The sequence below is a fragment of the Garra rufa genome, chromosome 17 (assembly GCF_049309525.1).
Source record: "Garra rufa chromosome 17, GarRuf1.0, whole genome shotgun sequence".
In the NCBI taxonomy this organism is placed as follows: Eukaryota; Metazoa; Chordata; class Actinopteri; order Cypriniformes; family Cyprinidae; genus Garra; species Garra rufa.
The window spans coordinates 29,168,699-29,187,828 of record NC_133377.1 but is presented as its reverse complement, the minus strand read 5'-3'; the positions used below and the strand labels follow the sequence as shown (position 1 = coordinate 29,187,828).

At 40.1% G+C, this 19,130-nt stretch overlaps 2 protein-coding genes across 2 annotated transcripts in view; one reads left to right on the top strand and one right to left on the bottom strand.

Moving 5' to 3' along the window:
* LOC141289350 (3-hydroxyisobutyrate dehydrogenase, mitochondrial-like) overlaps positions 1 to 345 on the bottom strand; it is a 20,132-nt gene extending 19,787 nt beyond the window's left edge. The window contains exon 1 of the mRNA XM_073821464.1: positions 279 to 345. Coding sequence (XP_073677565.1) covers positions 279 to 345 — 67 coding nt within the window. The remainder of the gene's footprint in view (positions 1 to 278) is intronic.
* A 21-nt stretch (positions 346 to 366) lies between these two features.
* LOC141289349 (3-hydroxyisobutyrate dehydrogenase, mitochondrial-like) lies at positions 367 to 3,760 on the top strand. The gene is made up of 4 exons (XM_073821463.1): positions 367 to 479; positions 1,478 to 1,638; positions 1,766 to 1,875; positions 3,571 to 3,760. Exons 1-4 carry the CDS (start codon positions 410 to 412, stop codon positions 3,758 to 3,760), a joined length of 531 nt encoding a protein of 176 aa, XP_073677564.1. The 5' UTR covers positions 367 to 409.
* Positions 3,761 to 19,130: the final 15,370 nt, after the last annotated feature.

The window sequence follows — 19,130 nt, the reverse complement described above, 5'->3', positions numbered from 1 at the left end:
AGTCATATTTGTGCAATCAGTGTATTAGAAAATGATATTTTAATTATTTATTTATTTTCACCGTTTGTTATTGGAAATATTCATGTTTGTGTTATATCTAAAACATCGAAAAGATTTTTGCACAAACTGTCACTCTTGGATTTGGACAAGACGGTCACAAGTTCACTTAGAAGGCTAAAACGTCTAGCTATTTAATCTTTTAAGAAGTATTACCTTAAATCTATTCAAAGAAATCACAGCAGCGACTCGGGGAGAAACTGCATTATTATCTCACTGACCATCTCGATCTAATTGGTTGGTACGCAAATCCTTGTCAGTGATTTGATGAATATTGCTGTCAATCATAGGCCCCGCCCCTGAGTTCCTGACTCGTACTGTCAATGAGGCGCTGAGGTCAAGAGAAATAAGCATGGCCGCTTTGTTTAGAGGGTATCGGAATTTTTATAAAAGAAGCAATAAACATGTGGAGCTCACTTTGGGTATGTTGTTTCCTCATTAATTATCCAATGACAGACCGAGGGAGTTAAAGCGCCGCTAATGTTATTGCAAACAGCAGCTTCGAAGTGTTTTTTTTTTTTCATCTGTTTGTTTGTCAGTCTGCAAAATATGTGCACCTGCAAAATATATTCACTTACTGTAAATGAAATATGCTTGGACATACATGTCAAAGCATATGAACAGATATTGTGCACAATAAGCAAGTCACTGTTTACTTTTTGAGGATTAGAAATGCAAGTTGTGCAATGCATTTGATTTGAGAGTTCATAGGTTACATAGGTTTTTGTCTGAAAACTTTAAGATGAATAAGAATATAATAAATTGTGTTATCAGATTAAATAAACCTCTTAGCCTTCTCATCAAGTTCAAATAATGGACCTAAGCTTTTTATCACCTCATATAGTCATTTTATACAAAATAAATGTTTATTTTGTCTACATCAGAAGTTTCCTTTAAACATCTGGATCTGTAAGGATATGAAGGTTTTCATAAACAATTCATATTAAGAGGTACAAAATCTATAATTACATTGATTTTTACATTCACATGTGACCCTGAACCATAAAACCAGTCATAAGGGACAATAGTTTTTAAAATTGAGATTTATACATCACCTGAAAATTTAATAAGTAAGCTTTCCATTGATGTAGGATAGGACAATATTTGGCGAGATACAACTATTTTGATAAATTTATGGTAGGAAATTGACAAAATATTTTCATGGAACATGATCTTTACTTAATATCCTAATGATTTTTGGCATAAAAATAGATCATTTTGACCCATACAATGTATTTTTGGCTATTGCTACAAATATAGTCATAAATCATAGTAATATGTCACATATTTCACATGTTTCTGAAAAAATATAACCTATTGCAGTTTCGTTGCACTCTTTGACTATAACAGCTTTCTGTTTCTATAGGAAGGATTTTATTTTACTGTAATTTATGATTTCTGTCTGTGTGTGGTTTTTCAGTATCCTGTAGATCAATGGCTTCCAAGACCCCAGTGGGTTTTATTGGACTGGGTAACATGGGAACACCTATGGCTAGAAACTTACTGAAGCATGGATATCCTGTCATTGCTACTGATGTCTTCCCAGAGTCTTGCAAGGAGCTTCAGGATTCAGGAGCGCAGGTATAAGTATCTGTTTTTCAAACAAGGCACTAAAAACGAAATCAATCACCATCTTTTCCATGTCTAGAAGACTATCGAGTTCTGTGAATGAGCCTGTGGAAATAATTGCCCTTGCTTGCCCTCCCAGATCCTGGATTGCCCTGCTGAAGTGGCTGATAGAGCTGACCGCATCATTACCATGCTACCGTCCAGTCCCAACGTCATTGAGGTTTACACAGGACCCAATGGCATACTTAAGTAAGTCCTTTCACATTAAACTCTCAACAGTGTTTCGTTCAGTACTGACTGAATTTTAACATATTGGAGAAACGGTTGTCTTACATTACCAAAATTAGTTTAAATTGGATATAAATCTGCACAGCATGTGTCTAAATGATTTATAATGATTCAGAATAGTCCAAGATTAGGAAGTTTCCACTGAGTGTATGATAAGTACAAGTCTAGGCTTAATCTAGTAACTCTTTAAAATCGACTTTAATTCGGGGGGAAATTTGGTCCAAAGTAACATTATAAGAGTTTACAGCAGTTAGTAGGCTACTAGTTGAGCAATATTGCCTTTTATTAATGGCTGATGCTGATACAGATATCTACAGCTGCCATGCTAAAGTTGAAAAAATTGGGGTCAGTACATTTATTTTTCTTCTTTTGCTATAACAATGTTAAGCAGCACAACTGGTTTCAAAAGTGATAAGAGGAAATGTTTATTCAGCACCAAAATAACATATTAGAATGATTTCTGAAGAATCATGTGACACTGAAGACTGGAGTAATGATGCTGAAAATTCAGTTTTGCTAACACATGAATAAATTGCATTTTAAAATATATTAAAATATGAAACAGTTTATTAAATTGTAATAATATTTCACAATATTATTATTTTATTGTATTTTAAATAAAAAATGTTAAATTGTTCATTTAATAGATTTGCTTCTGATTACTGTTTTTTTTTTACAGTAAGATTTTTAATTTTTTTTAAAAAGTCTTTACTACTCACCAATCCTGCATTTATTTGATTCAAAATATAGCAAAAACAGTAAAACTTAATATTTTTACTATTTAAAATAACTGTTTTCTATTTGAATATATTTTAAAATGTAATTTATTCCTGTGATGCAAAGCTGAAATTTCAGCCTCATTACTCCAGTCTTCAGTGTCACATGATCCAGAAATCATTCTAATATTCTGATTTGCTGTTCAAGGAACATTTTTTTTTATTATTAATATTATCAATATTTAAAACAGTTGAGTACATTTTTTCCGGGGTTCTTTGACTAATAGAAAGATCCAAAGATCCGCATTTATCTGAAATAAAAAGCTTTTGTGACATTATACACTATACCATTCAAAAACTTGGAAGTCAGTATAATTTTTTTTGCCAAAGAAATTATAGAAATTAATACTTTAATTTATCAAGAATGCTTTAAATTGATGACGAAGACATTTATAATGTTCAAAAGTTTTCTATTTCAGATAAATGCTGTTCTTCCGAACTTTGTATTCATCAAAGAAACCTGAAAAAATTCTACTTAGCTGTTTTCAACATAATAATAATACTTTTTTTTTTTTTAACAGCAAATCAGAATATTAAAACGATTTCTGAAGGATCATGTGACTGGAGTAATGATGCTATAAATTTAAATAGAAAACAGTTATTTTGAATAGCAAAAATATTTCAAAATGTTACTGTTTTTGCTGTACTTTGGATCAAATAAATGCAGGCTTGGTGAGCAGAAGAGACTTCATTAAAAAAAATATAAAAAAAATGATACTGTTCAAAAACTTTTGACTGGTAGTGTATGTTGCTTTAAGCAGTAAATATAAACATAGGCCATAGTAACATGTCTAATTTGGATTCAACAACAGATACTCCTGGATTTATTGTTGTGGTGATATTTAACCTTGTTCTGTTTGATTTTGCACTCTTTCTTAAGGAAGATAAAAAAAGGCACTCTTCTGATTGACTCCAGCACCATCGACCCTGCGGTGTCCAAAGAGATGGCCGTTGCTGCTGAGAAGATGGGTGCAGTGTTCATGGATGCTCCAGTGTCAGGAGGTATGGCCAACCTGAAAACAACCTCTTATTACAGTAGCATTGACGTAATAGTCGCTCAGTTTGATTGACAGGACCTCATTGTTTAAATTTCTTGGAAGTGCTCACTGTGGAGAAGCAATTACAGTGTTATGTGTTGCTTAATGATTGAACTGTGTTCTCACTAAGGCTTTTACTGTGGTCACAGGTTCACAGATGTGTTGAACGTGCCTCAGTTTGTCAGTAGTTTTACTCATTATTAATTTCCTGTACCTATAGAAGCTTGTTCATATGGCTAATGCTCTACTTATAGGTAAGAATATTGCAACACAAACTCATGAATTTTATTTATTTATTTTTAATTTGTTTAAACTTGACATTGGACATTAATGTTTAATTTAGGACTGTATTTGTTTGCCTTAGTGTCAGTGTGGCAGAATAATTTCCTGTAGAGTTAACTGAGACAAAGAAACCTACAATTTTCCAGAAACACAAACACACTCCCGTTATATTATGCAGAAGGCTCTGGGAAGGCTCTGTGACAGGGCCTTTAATGGCCTGAGCCGTTACGGAGGACAGCGCTGTCAGTAGCTTTCACTTTGATGGAGCCGTAATGTTGGCTCTCCCAGTGCCAGGGCCTTTCATGTAGATAAAAGGCCATAAAGAGCTGAGAAACTGCCCGGGACAAGCACATGTTTAAGATGCACAACTTGTGTGAATGGGGAAACTCCTCAGGCATTAAAGGTTTGCTGGATGTATGTTTACTGATTGGCGTCTGTAGTGCAGACAAGATTTTAAAGAGCCTGTGTGTGGACTAGGCTATAAAAAAGTGAATGGGTGTATGTGCTCAAACCCTTGGACTAGACTGTGATCTAATCCTTCCTTTAGGTTTTACCATTTTCCTCAGATTATATCTTTCTTTACTTTTGGATGTAAGCCAAATGAAATGAGTCAGAGACTTGTAATAAAACGTTTTTGCAAAATATATACTGAATTAAAAAATCATAATCAAAAGATTGCCAAAAAATATGTTTTTTTTTTGTGGATTAATAAAAGATTATGTTTTTAAAGAATTATCTGATCACTATTGTCAGTAAAATGAAAGTGAATGAAGACAGAAAAGAAGGGGGTTATAGAAATTAATACTTTTATTTAGCAAGGGTGCTTTAATTTGATCAAAAGTGATGGTAAAGACATTTATAATGTTACAAAAGATTTCTATTTCAGATAAATGCTGTTCTTCTGAACTTTCTATTCGTCAAAGAAACCTGTTTTCGACATAATATTAATAATAAGTAATGTAATGATGCTAAAAATTCAGCTTTCAAATCACAGGAATAAATTACATTTTCAAATATTTTCAAATAAAAAACAGTTATTTTAAAAAGTAAAAATGTTTTAACATTTTACTGCTTTAGCTGTAAAAAGAAAAGGCCAAAGGTGACAAAAATAGGTATAAAACTTTTGCACTGTATTCCAAGTCCTTGCAAGCCAGCCATAAAAGTTTTTGTGGAGAAATTTAAGCTGTTATTCATGGGTATAGTTGTAGCAATAGCCAAAAATACACTGTATGGGTCAAAATTATATGCTAAAAAAATATATTAAGATATTAAGTAAAGATCATGTTCCATGAAGATATTTTGTAAATTTTGTACCATAAATATAATAAAACTTAATTTTTGATGAGTAATAGGCTTTGCTGTGAACTTCATTTGGACAACTTTAAAGACGATTTTCAAATTTTTTACATTTTTTTGCCCCCTTGCATTCTAGATTTTCAAATAGTTGTCATTTTACAGATGATGTATAAATCTCAGTTTTCAAAAATTGTCCCTTATGACTTCTGTGATCCAGTAAACTTTCTATTCATCAAAGAAATATATTCAAGGTATATTCAAATAGAAAACAGTTATTTTAAAAAGTAAAGATATTTAAAAGTTGTCTAACTTTTTTAACTTTTTTATGCAAGCCATCCGTAAAATAGGTTTTTGTGGAGAAATGGACAAAATTTAAGATGTCATTCAATTACTTTTTCTTAGAATTTTTTTTTTATGTTTTTTCTCCCAGTGCCTGTTTATTAGAATTGTATAGACAAGAGCAATGTGTACATTATTTAAAATATCTCTTTTTGTTTTTCACAAAAATATATACACCTAAATCCCAAATTTTGGGATTAACTATTTATTTATTTTATTTTATTTTCAGTCCAAGACCAATTCATTTGGCAAACATGCTTAAGTTAGGTCATTTATAGGCAATATTAAAACTAATATCAGATCTACTGATACAAAAATAGGATGCACTCAAAATTTAATATACATAAATAATAAAATGTGTCCCTGGACCACAAAACCAGTCTTAAATAGCACGAATATCATTGTAGCAATAGCCAAAAATACACTGTATGGGTCAAAATTATAGATTTTTTAATGCAAAAAATCATTAGGATATTAAGTAAAGATTATGTTCCGTGAAGATATTTAGTCAATTTTGTACCGTAAATATATCAAAACTTAATTTTTGATATAATGTGCATTGCTGAAAACAACTGTAAAGGCAATTTTCTCAATTTTTTTGCACCCTCAGATTCCAGATTTTCAAATAGATGTCAGCGTACAGATGATGTATAAAGCTCAGTTTCCAAAAATGTCCAAATAAAGTCCCAAATTTTGGGATAAACTATCCATTTTATTTATTTATTTCTTTTTCAAGTCCAAGTCTAAGACCAAATCATATGGCAAACAAGCTAAAGTCAGGTCAAATGGTTTTTAAAGACTACATTAAAAGTAATATCAGATCTACTGATACAAAAATACTAAAAATAGGATGCACTCAGCATTCAATGAATCCAAAAATAGTCCACATAAACGACAGATCATGAGTTCAACGTTAAGATAGGGTTTATCAGTAGTACAGGGCGACAGATAATTTTTCATAGCCGAACGATCAGCCTCCACATTTTTATCAGGTCTATGGGGAGCGTTTATCAGACCACATTGCAAAAGGCAGCAGGACCAGTACTTGAATAAACAGAGTGTCCAGAAGGTGGCACTCCAGCCATCATGACGCCATTGTGTCTGTTCCCAGCGATCTCCCATCTCCTGCCCTCTCATATAAGGCCTCTGTTGTGGAAAGGAGAATTTGCATGTGTGTGTGAGATCATGTTGTATTTTTTTTTAAAGCTGATTTTCTTTTGATATAATTTTATACTCTGGGTTTTGTGTTCCTCTCTCTGTGCGTCACTAAGGTTTGGCACATCAGACTGTGTTTCTCAAATAATACACTCGTAAAATGACGAACAAACTCTCTGTCTCTCTCTCTTTTTCGCTCTCTTTGTCTTTTTTCGCGTAGATTTGTAATAAACTCAAAGGCACAAACCTCACTGTCTGCTGTTGCAGAATTGGACCCACAACAAACCCCCGGCTAACGTCACACGCTCTGAAACGTGGGGTGTGTGGCCATTGCCGCGTCTAACAAGTGCTCGGCTAGTTAACAGTAATTACCCACATTCTTCGGTTTTTGCTGAGATTGCGGCCACACTGTCGCTCACTCTCACTGTGAAGCTCACGGTGGGAAAACTTCGGCTTTTTGTGTGAGAGAGCGTTTGTGTCACACTTTTGTGTGTGGTGGGACTGGGTTAAATCTGGTTTTGTTTGTGTTTTGTAGGGCCATGTTGGTGCATTGCTCTCACGGTGTCTTAAACCTCAAGTCAGTGCGGTATTTACTAACGTACGTAACTCATGATGTATATTTTTCTAACGTGGTCACTTGCCATATTTGCGTTTAACAGTTAAACTCCCCTTTGTTTTCCTTGACTTCATTTTAGGCCCTTTCGGAGTGTGTGAAATGCTCTTCTTTTCTTCTCTCCTCTCATTTATTATCGCTGATCTAACAGCCTGCATGCATGAGCCGTCTCGGCGGAACAGCCTTCACCCTGCCTTCACCCATCAGGCCCATATGTAGATCAGCGCTAATAAAGGAGAAAATGACAATCTCAGGCTTTCAGATGGTCCTTTCAATATGCATTAGAAGTTTGAAGTGAAATGTTTCTGTGTCAAGTCCCTCACATGACCAAACAGGCTTAAAAAGAACATTTTGATTTTATTATTCAATGAGTGCTTGAGTCAGATCAGTTTTGACTGTATATTTTTATCCATTTTATATGTAGCAATGATGATGTCTCATGCCTAAAAGTTTATTGTAGGTAATATGTACATCAATTTTATTAATATACTGAAAATTTACATACATATTGTGTTCAAATGACAAATTATTCCTATGGAATATATAATAATGAAACAGGCTGCCATTTTTAAAATATATTTCGGTAACACTTTACAATAAGGTTCATTAGTTAACATTAGTTAACTACATTAGTTAACATGAACTAAGGAAGAACAATTCTTCTACAGCATTTATTAATCTTAGATAATGTACTTTTTTTATTATTATTAAAATCACAAGTTGTGTTTGTTAACGTTAGTTAATTTACTGTGAAATAACATGAACAAACAATGAACGACTGCATTTTTATTAACTAACATTAACAAAGATTAATAAATAGTGTAATAAATGTATTGTTCATTGTTCGTTCATGTAAGTTAATAAATTAACTAATGTTAACAAATGTCACCTTATTATATCTTTATTTTACTTTTGATAACACAACCATTTACAACAATGGACAAAAATGTTCTCTTAATGTTAATGTTTTAAGAAATCAGTTGCAAGACCATACAAACAATAAAACAAATGTTTTTGTCTGATTTGTATCTATATTATTTTATTATGATTATTATTTTACATGTATTATTTTTGATTGATATGTATGTAAATTTAAATATATAAACATATTTTAGAATATTATTATTATTATTATTATTATTATAGGGGCTGCCAAAATGTATTTTATAATAAATTAGCAAAACAATAAAAAACCTTTACAAATTATTGTTATGGCATATATAATAATGAAACTGGCTGGCTTTTTTTTTTTTTAATATATCATTATTTTACTTTTAAAAAATGGACAAAATGTTCTCTTTTTATTTATCACTGAAGAAATTTGTTGTCATTTTATTCAAACAGTAATACATAAACTGATTTATATAATATATGTAATAAAGTCAGTGTCTGTATGATTTATATCCATATTATTTTATTATGATTATTATTTTATATTTATAATTTTTTCAATATATTTATACAAATTTAAATATTTAAAAATATATAGAAATATGTGTGCATTTTTCTTTTTCTTTTTATTATTAGTGGTGTTTGCCATAGGCAAAGCATCACTATTACTATTCGACATACTTATTATTATTCCACTTCTTCCGTACACATTTCGGCGCGTAACTAGTCCCGCAGTTTTTGTCATAGACCCTCGAAACAGGCGTCAAATCGTGCGTCCTATACACATTCGGTGTGCTATGACTTTTATAAGGGATCGGGGGTACGATGATGTCACACGGGGCAAAGAACCACCCCAAAATTTACAACAACAATGCATTATGCCCAACTTTGACGGGACGTAGCACCGAGCAAGAATTTTGTAGAAAAACGCGATTCGCCACATTTGGGGAGGCTTGTAAGCTGTGCGAGAAGACGCCTCGCAATGGGGTAAAAGTTGTACCCCTGGGGCGCAAACGCCCCCTTTATGCAAAAAAATTACTTCCCGCAGTTTTTGTCGTAGACCCTCGAAATGGGCGTCAAATTGTGCGGCCCATTGAGCAAAAAATTTTGGTAACTTTTAAAAACGATCGGGGGTACGATGATGTCACAGCCCATTTTTATTCGCCCCCAAAATCCCATAGACAATGCATTGCGGCCAACTTTGACGGGACGTAGCGCCAAGAGACAATTTCGTAGAAACACGTGATTCGCCACATTTGGAGAGGCTATCAAGCTGTGCGAGGAGACTCCTCACAATGGGGTATAAGGTGTACCCCAGGGGTGCAAGAGTCCCCCAAAATTTGCCCCATTGACTTATAATGGTAAAGGGACGTCCCATGAAAACCCATGGTAATTTACATAGGGATTTTGCATTAGGCATAACTCAGCATCACATTGGCCTAGAGACATGGAGGCGGGCTCATTTTACTCAGATGGCCAATCAGACTCTCCAGATCATCATGAAGGTGTCAAGCCACGCCCTAGCAACCATTTAGGGCACCCTAGCAACTGATCCCATAGACTTCCATTATAAGGGCCCATGTGCATATCTCCGGATCAGAGTATCATAGAGACATAGGGGCGGACTCCTCTGAGTCGGGGCAGCAAATGGCCAATCACCAATCACCATTGACACTCCCTAGCAACCAAACAGAGTACCCTAGCAACCCAAAGCCACATAGGCATATCTTCAGACCTGAATGTCACAGAGACATGGGGGTTGGTTTATATCACTCATACTGGCAACTTCACTTTACAGTGTCGTCATTGGCCACTCCCTAGCAACCAAACAGAGTACCCTAGCAACCCAAAGCCACACAGGCATATCTTCAGACCTGAATGTCACAGAGATATGGGGGTTGGTTTATATAACTCATACTGGCAAGTTCACTTTACAGTGTCGTCATTGGCCACTCCCTAGCAACCAAACTGAGTACCCTAGCAACCAATTAGCAAGATCGTTATCTTTGTATCAGAATGTCGCATAGACATGGGAGTTGCTACTTTTGACTCATGCTAGCAAACTCTTAACATGCTACACATGCTAGCACTCAATGGCTGCATGCTAATAGCAATAAGCTAAGGGCTAATCAGACAAAGACCTCTATAACACTCCATAGTAATGATCTTTGACAAGTAGCAACTGCATACCAACGCCATAGCAACTAGCCCGGTTACCTTAGCAACGGCCCTAGCAACCACCCAAGTACCCTAGCAACCGCATAGCAACTGCCCTAGTAACCACCCGAGTACCATAGCAACCGCATAGCAACACCTTAGCAACCACCCTGGGTACCCTAGCAACGGCCCTAGCAACGGCCCTAGCAACCACCCGGGTACCCTAGAAACCGGATAGCAACACCCTAGCAACCACCCCGGGTACCATAGCAACGGCCCTAGCAACCACCCCGGGTACCATAGCAACCGCATAGCAACACCCTAGCAACCACCCCAGATACCCTAGCAACCGCATAGCAACACCCTAGCAACCACCCCGGGTACCCTAGCAACCACATAGCAACACCTTAGCAACCACCCTGGGTACCCTAGCAACGGCCCTAGCAACCACCCCGGGTACCCTAGCAACCGCATAGCAACACCCTAGCAACCACCCCGGGTACCCTAGCAACGGCCCTAGCAACCATCATGGGTGACATAGCAACTGCATATCAACACCCTAGCAACCGAGGGCCGAGTTTTGCCACTGCAAGCACCACTCACATTTTCTTCAGGAAATGTACATATCTAGTTAGTGGTGCTTGCCATAGGCAAAGCATCACTATTACTATTCGACATACTTATTATTATTATAATTATTCCACTTCTTCCGTACACATTTCGGCGCGTAACTAGTCCCGCAGTTTTTGTCCTAGACCCTCGAAACGGGCGTCAAATCGTGCGTCCTATATAGACTCGGTGTGCTATGACTTTTATAAGCGATCGGGGGTACGATGATGTCACACGGGGCAAAGAACCACACCAAAATTTACAACGACAATGCATTACGGCCAACTTTGACCGGACGTAGCACCGAGCAAGAATTTTGTAGAAAAACGCGATTCGCCACATTTGGGGAGGCTGGTAAGCTGTACGAGAAGACACCTCGCAATGGGGTAAAAGTTGTACCCCTGGGGCGCAAACGCCCCCTTTATGCAAAAAAATTACTTCCCGCAGTTTTTGTCGTAGACCCTCGAAACTGGCGTCAAATTGTGCGGCCCATTGAGCAAAAAATTCTGAGAACTTTTTAGAACCATTGGGGGTACGATGATGTCACAGCCCATTTTTATTCGCCCCCAAAATCCCATAGACAATGCATTGCGGCCAACTTTGACGGGACGTAGCACCGAGAGTGAATTTCGTAGAAACACCTGATTCGCCACATCTGGAGAGGCTACCAAGCTGTGCGAGAACACTCCTCGCAATGGGGTAAAAGTTCTACCCCTGGGGTGCAAGAGCTCTCCAAATTTCCCCCATTGACTTATAATGGTGAAGGGACGTCCCATGAAAACCCATGTTAATTTATATAGGGATTTTGCATTGGGCATAACTCAGCATCACATTGGCCTAGAGACATGGAGGCGGGCCCATTTTACTCAAATGGCCAATCAGACTCTACGGATCATCATGAAGATGTAAAGCCACGCCCTAGCAACCATTTAGGGCACCCTAGCAACTGATCCCATAGACTTCCATTATAAGGGCCCAGATGCATATCTCTGGATCAGAGTGCCATAGAGACAAGGGGGCGGACTCCTTTGAGTCGGGGCAGCAAACGCCCAATCACCAATCAACATTAACACTCCCTAGCAACCAAACAGAGTACCCTAGCAACCCAAAGCCACACAGGCATATCTTCACACCAGAATGTCACAGAGACATGGGGGTTGGTTTAAATCACTCATACTGGCAACTACACTTTACAGTGTCGCTATTGGCCACTCCCTAGCAACCAAACACAGTACCCTAGCAACCTAAAGCCACACAGGCATATCTTCTGACCTGAATGTCACAGAGACATGGGGGTTGGTTTAAATCACTCATACTGGCAACTACACTTTACAGTGTCGTCATTGGCCACTCCCTAGCAACCAAACAGAGTACCCTAGCAACCCAAAGCCACACAGGCATATCTTCAGACCTGAATGTCACAGAGACATGGGGGTTGGTTTATATCACTCATACTGGCAACTACACTTTACAGTGTCGTCATTTGCCACTCCCTAGCAACCAAACAGATTACCCTAGCAACCCAAAGCCACACAGGCATATCTTCACACCTGAATGTCACAGAGACATGGGGGTTGGATTAAATCACTCATACTGGCAACTACACTTTACATTGTCGTTATTGGCCACTCCCTAGCAACCAAACAGAGTACCCTAGCAACCCAAAGCCACACAGGCATATCTTCACACCTGAATGTCACAGAGACATGGGGGTTGGTTTAAATCACTCATACTGGCAACTACACTTTACAGTGTCATCATTGGCCACTCCCTAGCAACCAAACAGAGTACCCTAGCAACCTAAAGCCACACAGGCATATCTTCACACCTGAATGTCACAGAGACATGGGGGTTGGTTTAAATCACTCATACTGGCAACTACACTTTACAGTGTCGTCATTGGCCACTCCCTAGCAACCAAACAGAGTACCCTAGCAACCAAAAGCCACACAGGCATATCTTCAGACCTGAATGTCACAGAGACATGGGGGTTGGTTTATATCACTCATACTGGCAACTACACTTTACAGTGTCGTCATTTGCCACTCCCTAGCAACCAAACAGAGTACCCTAGCAACCCAAAGCCACACAGGCATATCTTCACACCTGAATGTCACAGAGACATGGGGGTTGGATTAAATCACTCATACTGGCAACTACACTTTACATTGTCGTTATTGGCTACTCCCTAGCAACCAAACAGAGTACCCTAGCAACCCAAAGCCACACAGGCATATCTTCACACCTGAATGTCACAGAGACATGGGGGTTGGTTTAAATCACTCATACTGGCAACTACACTTTACAGTGTCATCATTGGCCACTCCATAGCAACCAAACAGAGTACCCTAGCAACCTAAAGCCACACAGGCATATCTTCTGACCTGAATGTCACAGAGACATGGGGGTTGGTTTATATCACTCATACTGGCAACTACACTTTAAAGTGTCGTCATTGGCCACTCCCTAGCAACCAAACAGAGTACCCTAGCAACCAATTAGCAAGATCTATATTTTTGTATCAGAATGTCGCATAGACATGGGAGTTGCTACTTCTAACTCATGCTAGCAAACTCTCAACATGCTACACATGCTAGCACTCAATAGCTTCATGCTAATAGCAATTAGCTAAGGGCTAATTAGGCAAATAACTCTATATCACTCCATAGTAATGATCTTTGACAAGTAGCAACTGCATATCAACACCCTAGCAACCGAGGGCCGAGTTTTGCCACTGCAAGCACCACTCACATTTTCTTCAGGAAATGTACATATCTAGTTAGTGGTGCTTGCCATAGGCAAAGCATCACTATTACTATTGTTCATACTTATTATTCTTCTTCTTCTTCTTCTTCTTCTTCTTCTTCTTCTTCTTACTTCTTCCGTACGTTTTTCGGCGCGTAACTAGTCCCGCAGTTTTTGTCGTAGACCCTCGAAACGGGCGTCAAATCGTGCGTCCTATATAGACTCGGTGTGCTATGACTTTTATAAGGGATCGGGGGTACGATGATGTCACACGGGGCAAAAAACCACCCCAAAATTTACAACGACAATGCATTACGGCAAACTTTAACGGGACGTAGCGCAGACCCAGAATTTCGTAGAAACACGTGATTCACCACAACTGGAGAGGCTGTCAAGCTGTGCAAGAACACATCTCGCAATGGGGTATAAGTTGTACCCCTGGGGCGCAAATGCCCCTCTTTCATTCAAATTTTGGCGCGCCCCTCATCCTGCAATTTTTGTCGTAGACCCTCGAAATGGGCGTCAAATTGTGCGGCCAATATGGGAATGTAGATCCCCGACTTTTATAAGCGATCAGGGGTACGATGATGTCACCTGGGGTAAAAACTCGGCCCCAAAATCCCATAGACAACGCATGGGGACGAATTTTGACGGAACGTAGCGCCAAGCAAGAATTTCGTAGAAACACGTGATTCGCCACATCTGGAGAGGCTATCAAGCTGTGCGAGAAGATTCCTCGCAATGGGGTAAAAGTTGTACCCCTGGGGTGCAAGAGCTCTCCAAATTTGCCCCATTGACTTTCTATGGTAAGGGACGTCCCATGAAAACCCATTGTAATTTACATAGGGGTTTTGCATTGGGCATAACTCAGCATCACATTGGCCTAGAGACATGGAGGCAGGCTCATTTTACTCAGATGGCCAATCAGACTCTCCGGATCATCATGAAGGTGTCAAGCCACGCCCTAGCAACCATTTAGGGCACCCTAGCAACTGATCCCATAGACTTCCATTATAAGGGCCCAGATGCATATCTCTGGATCAGAGTGTCATAGAGACATGGGGGCGGACTCCTTTGAGTCGGGGCAGCAAACACCCAATCACCAATCAACATTGACACTCCCTAGCAACCAAACAGAGTACCCTAGCAACCCAAAGCCACACAGGCATATCTTCAGACCTGAATGTCACAGAGACATGGGGGTTGGTTTATATCACTCATACTGGCAACTACACTATACAGTGTCGTCACTGGCCACTCCCTAGCAACCAAACAGAGTACCCTAGCAACCTAAAGCCACACAGGCATATCTTCTGACCTGAATGTCACAGAGACATGGGGGTTGGTTTATATCACTCATACTGGCAACTACACCTTACAGTGTCGTCATTGGCCACTCCCTAGCAACCAAACAGAGTACCCTAGCAACCAATTAGCAAGACCTATATTTTTGTATCAGAATGTCGCATAGACATGGGAGTTGCTACTTTTGACTCATGCTAGCAAACTCTCAACATGCTACACATGCTAGCACTCAATAGCTTCATGCTAATAGCAATTAGCTAAGGGCTAATCAGGCAAAGACCTCTATAACACTCCATAGTAATGATCTTTGACAAGTAGCAACTGCATACCAATGCCATAGCAACTAGCCCGGTTACCTTAGCAACGGCCCTAGAAACCACCCAAGTACCCTAGCAACCGCATAGCAACTGCCCTAGCAAACACCCGAGTACCATAGCAACCGCATAGCAACACCTTAGCAACCACCCTGGGTACCCTAGCAACTGCATAGCAACACCCTAGCAACCACCCTGGATACCCTAGCAACCACATAGCAACACCCTAGCAACCACCCTGGGTACCCTAGCAACGGCCCTAGCAACCACCCCGGGTACCCTAGCAACCGCATAGCAACACCCTAGCAACCAACCCGGATACCCTAGCAACGGCCCTAGCAACCACCCCGGGTACCATAGCAACCGCATAGCAACACCCTAGCAACCATCCTGGGTACCATAGCAACCGCATAGCGTCACCCTAGCAACCACACCGGGTACCATAGCAACCGCATAGCAACACCCTAGCAACCATCCTGGGTACCCTAGCAACCGCATAGCGTCACCCTAGCAACCACCCTGGGTACCCTAGCAACCGCATAGCAACACCCTAACAACCACCCCGGATACCCTAGCAACCGCATAGCGTCACCCTAGCAACCACCCTGGGTACCCTAGCAACCGCATAGCAACACCCTAGCAACCACCCCGGGTACCATAGCAATGGCCCTAGCAACCATCATGGGTGCCATAGCAACTGTATATCAACACCCTAGCAACCGAGGGCCGAGTTTTGCATCTGCAAGCACCACTCACATTTTCTTCAGGAAATGTACATATCTAGTATTACTATTACTGTTCGCCCTGACAAAACTTCGGCGCGTAACTCGTCCCGCACCGTTTGGCGCAGATCCATGAATGAGGTGTCAAATCGACCGGCTCATTGAGGAGAGGTGTGCTATGACTTTTCTTAGCGATCGGACCTACGATGTTCACACAGCGCACGAAAAAGCGGGCAAAAAAATCCCATTGATTTACAATGGCAGAATGTCTGTGAATTTGAATCTCAACTGTCACTTTCTTACACACACACAAAGGCCCATAGGAACTTCGGTGCGTAAATTGTCCGGTGCCGTTTGCCGTAGACCCATGAATGAGGTGTCAAATGTTGCGGCTTATTGAGGAGAGGTGTGCTTTGACTTTTCGGAGCGATTGGAGCTACGATGTTCAAACTGCGCACGAAAAAGTGGGCAAAAATATCCCATAGACTTTCATTGGCAGAATGTTCATGCAGGCCTATAGGAACTTCGGCGTGTAACTCGTCCCACACCGTTTGTCATAGACCCATGAATGAGGTCTCAAATCGACCGGCTTATTGAGGAGAGGTGTGCTATGAATTTTTGAAGCGATCGGGCGTACGATTATCGTAAAGCGGGTGAGAAATTTGGCCAAAATCTCCGATAGACTAACATTGCCATACAATTTGTGATATATCTTTGGATCAGAAAGTCATAGAAGGTTGTGGGTTTGGACTCGGCCTATAAGTAGTGACCTATGATCTTCATAGCCACACCCTAGCAACCAATTACATCACCCTAGCAACCGAGGGCCGAGTTTTGCCACTGCAAGCACCACTCACATTTTCTTCAGGAAATGTACATATCTAGTTAGTGGTGCTTGCCATAGGCAAAGCATCACTATTACTATTCGACATACTTATTAGTGGTGCTTGCCATAGGCAAAGCATCACTATTATTATCTCACATACTTATTATTAGTGGTGCTTGCCATAGGCAAAGCATCACTATTACTGTTGTGCGTGCTTATTATTATTCTTATTCTTATTATTCTTCCGTGCAGATTTTCGGCGCGTAACTAGTCCCGCAGTTTTTGTCATAGACCCTCGAAACGGGTGTCAAATCGTGCGGCCTATATAGACTCGGTGTGCTATGACTTTTATAAGCGATCGGGGGTACGATGACATCACACGGGGCGAAAAAGCGCCCCAAAAACGTCCCATAGACTATGCATTGTGGCAAACTTTGACGGGACGTAGCGCCGAGCGACAATTTCGCAGAAACACGTCATTCGCCACATTTGGAGAGGCTATCAAGCTGTGCGAGAACACACCACTCAATGGGGTATAAGTTGCACCCCTGGGGCGCGAAAGCGCCCCAAAGTCGCCCCATTGACTTACTATGGTGAGGCGCGGCCCATGAAACACATGCATTTTTCCTACTATGGTAATTTACATAGGGATTTTGCATTGAACATAACTCTGCATCACAGTGTCATAGAGACATGGGGGCGGGCTCATTTTACTCAGACAACCAATCAGACTCTCCGGATCACTGTGAAGCAGTCAAGCCACGCCCTAACAACCATTTACAGCACCCTAGCAACTGATCCCATAGACTGCTATCATAATGACCCATATGGATATCTTTGGACCACAGTGTCATAGAGACTTGGGGGTGGGCTCGTTTGATTCGGGCCAATGGTGAATCACCAATGACACTTCCTATCCACGCCCTAGCAACCATTATCAAGCACCCTAGCAACCAAAACCCACACAGGCATATCTTTAGATCTGAATATCACAGAGACATGGGGGTTGGTTAATATCACTCATACTGGTAACTACAATTTACAATGTTGTCATTGGCCACTCCCTAGCAACCAAACAGAGTACCCTAGCAACCCAAAGCCACACAGGCATATCTTCACACCTGAATGTCACAGAGACATGGGGGTTGGTTTAAATCACTCATACTGGCAACTACACTTTACATTGTCGTTATTGGCCACTCCCTAGCAACCAAACAGAGTACCCTAGCAACCCAATGCCACACAGGCATATTTTCAGACCTGAATGTCACAGAGACATGGGGGTTGGTTTATATCAATCAAACTGGCAACTACACTTTACAGTGTCGTCATCGGCCACTCCCTAGCAACCAAACAGAGTACCCTAGCAACCTAAAGCCACACAAGCATATCTTCAGACCTGAATGTCACAGAGAGATGGGGGTTGGTTTAAATCACTCATACTGGCAACTACACTTTACAGTGTCGTTATTGGCCACTCCCTAGCAACCAAACAGAGTACCCTAGCAACCCAAAGCCACACAGGCATATCTTCAGACCTGAATGTCACAGAGACATGGGGGTTGGTTTATATCACTCATACTGGCAACTACACTTTACAGTGTCGTCATTGGCCACTCCCTAGCAACCAAACAGAGTACCCTAGCAACCCAAAGTCACACAGGCATATCTTCAGACCTGAATGTCACAGAGACATGGGGGTTGGTTTATATCACTCATACTGGCAACTACACTTTACAGTGTCATCATTGGCCACTCCCTAGCAACCAAACAGAGTACCCTAGCAACCCGAAGCCACACAGGCATATCTTCACACCTGAATGTCACAGAGACATGGGGGTTGGTTTATATCACTCATACTGGCAACTACACTTTACAGTGTCGTCATTGGCCACTCCCTAGCAACCAAACAGAGTACCCTAGCAACCAATTAGCAAGACCTATATTTTTCTATCAAAATGTCATATAGACATGGGAGTTGTTTCTTTTGACTCATGCAAGCAAACTCTCAACATGCCACACATGCTAGCACTCAATGGCTACATGCTAATAGCAATTAGCTAAGGGCTAATCAGGCAAAGACCTCTATAACACTCTATAGTAATGATCTTTGACAAGTAGCAACTGCATACCAACGCCATAGCAACTA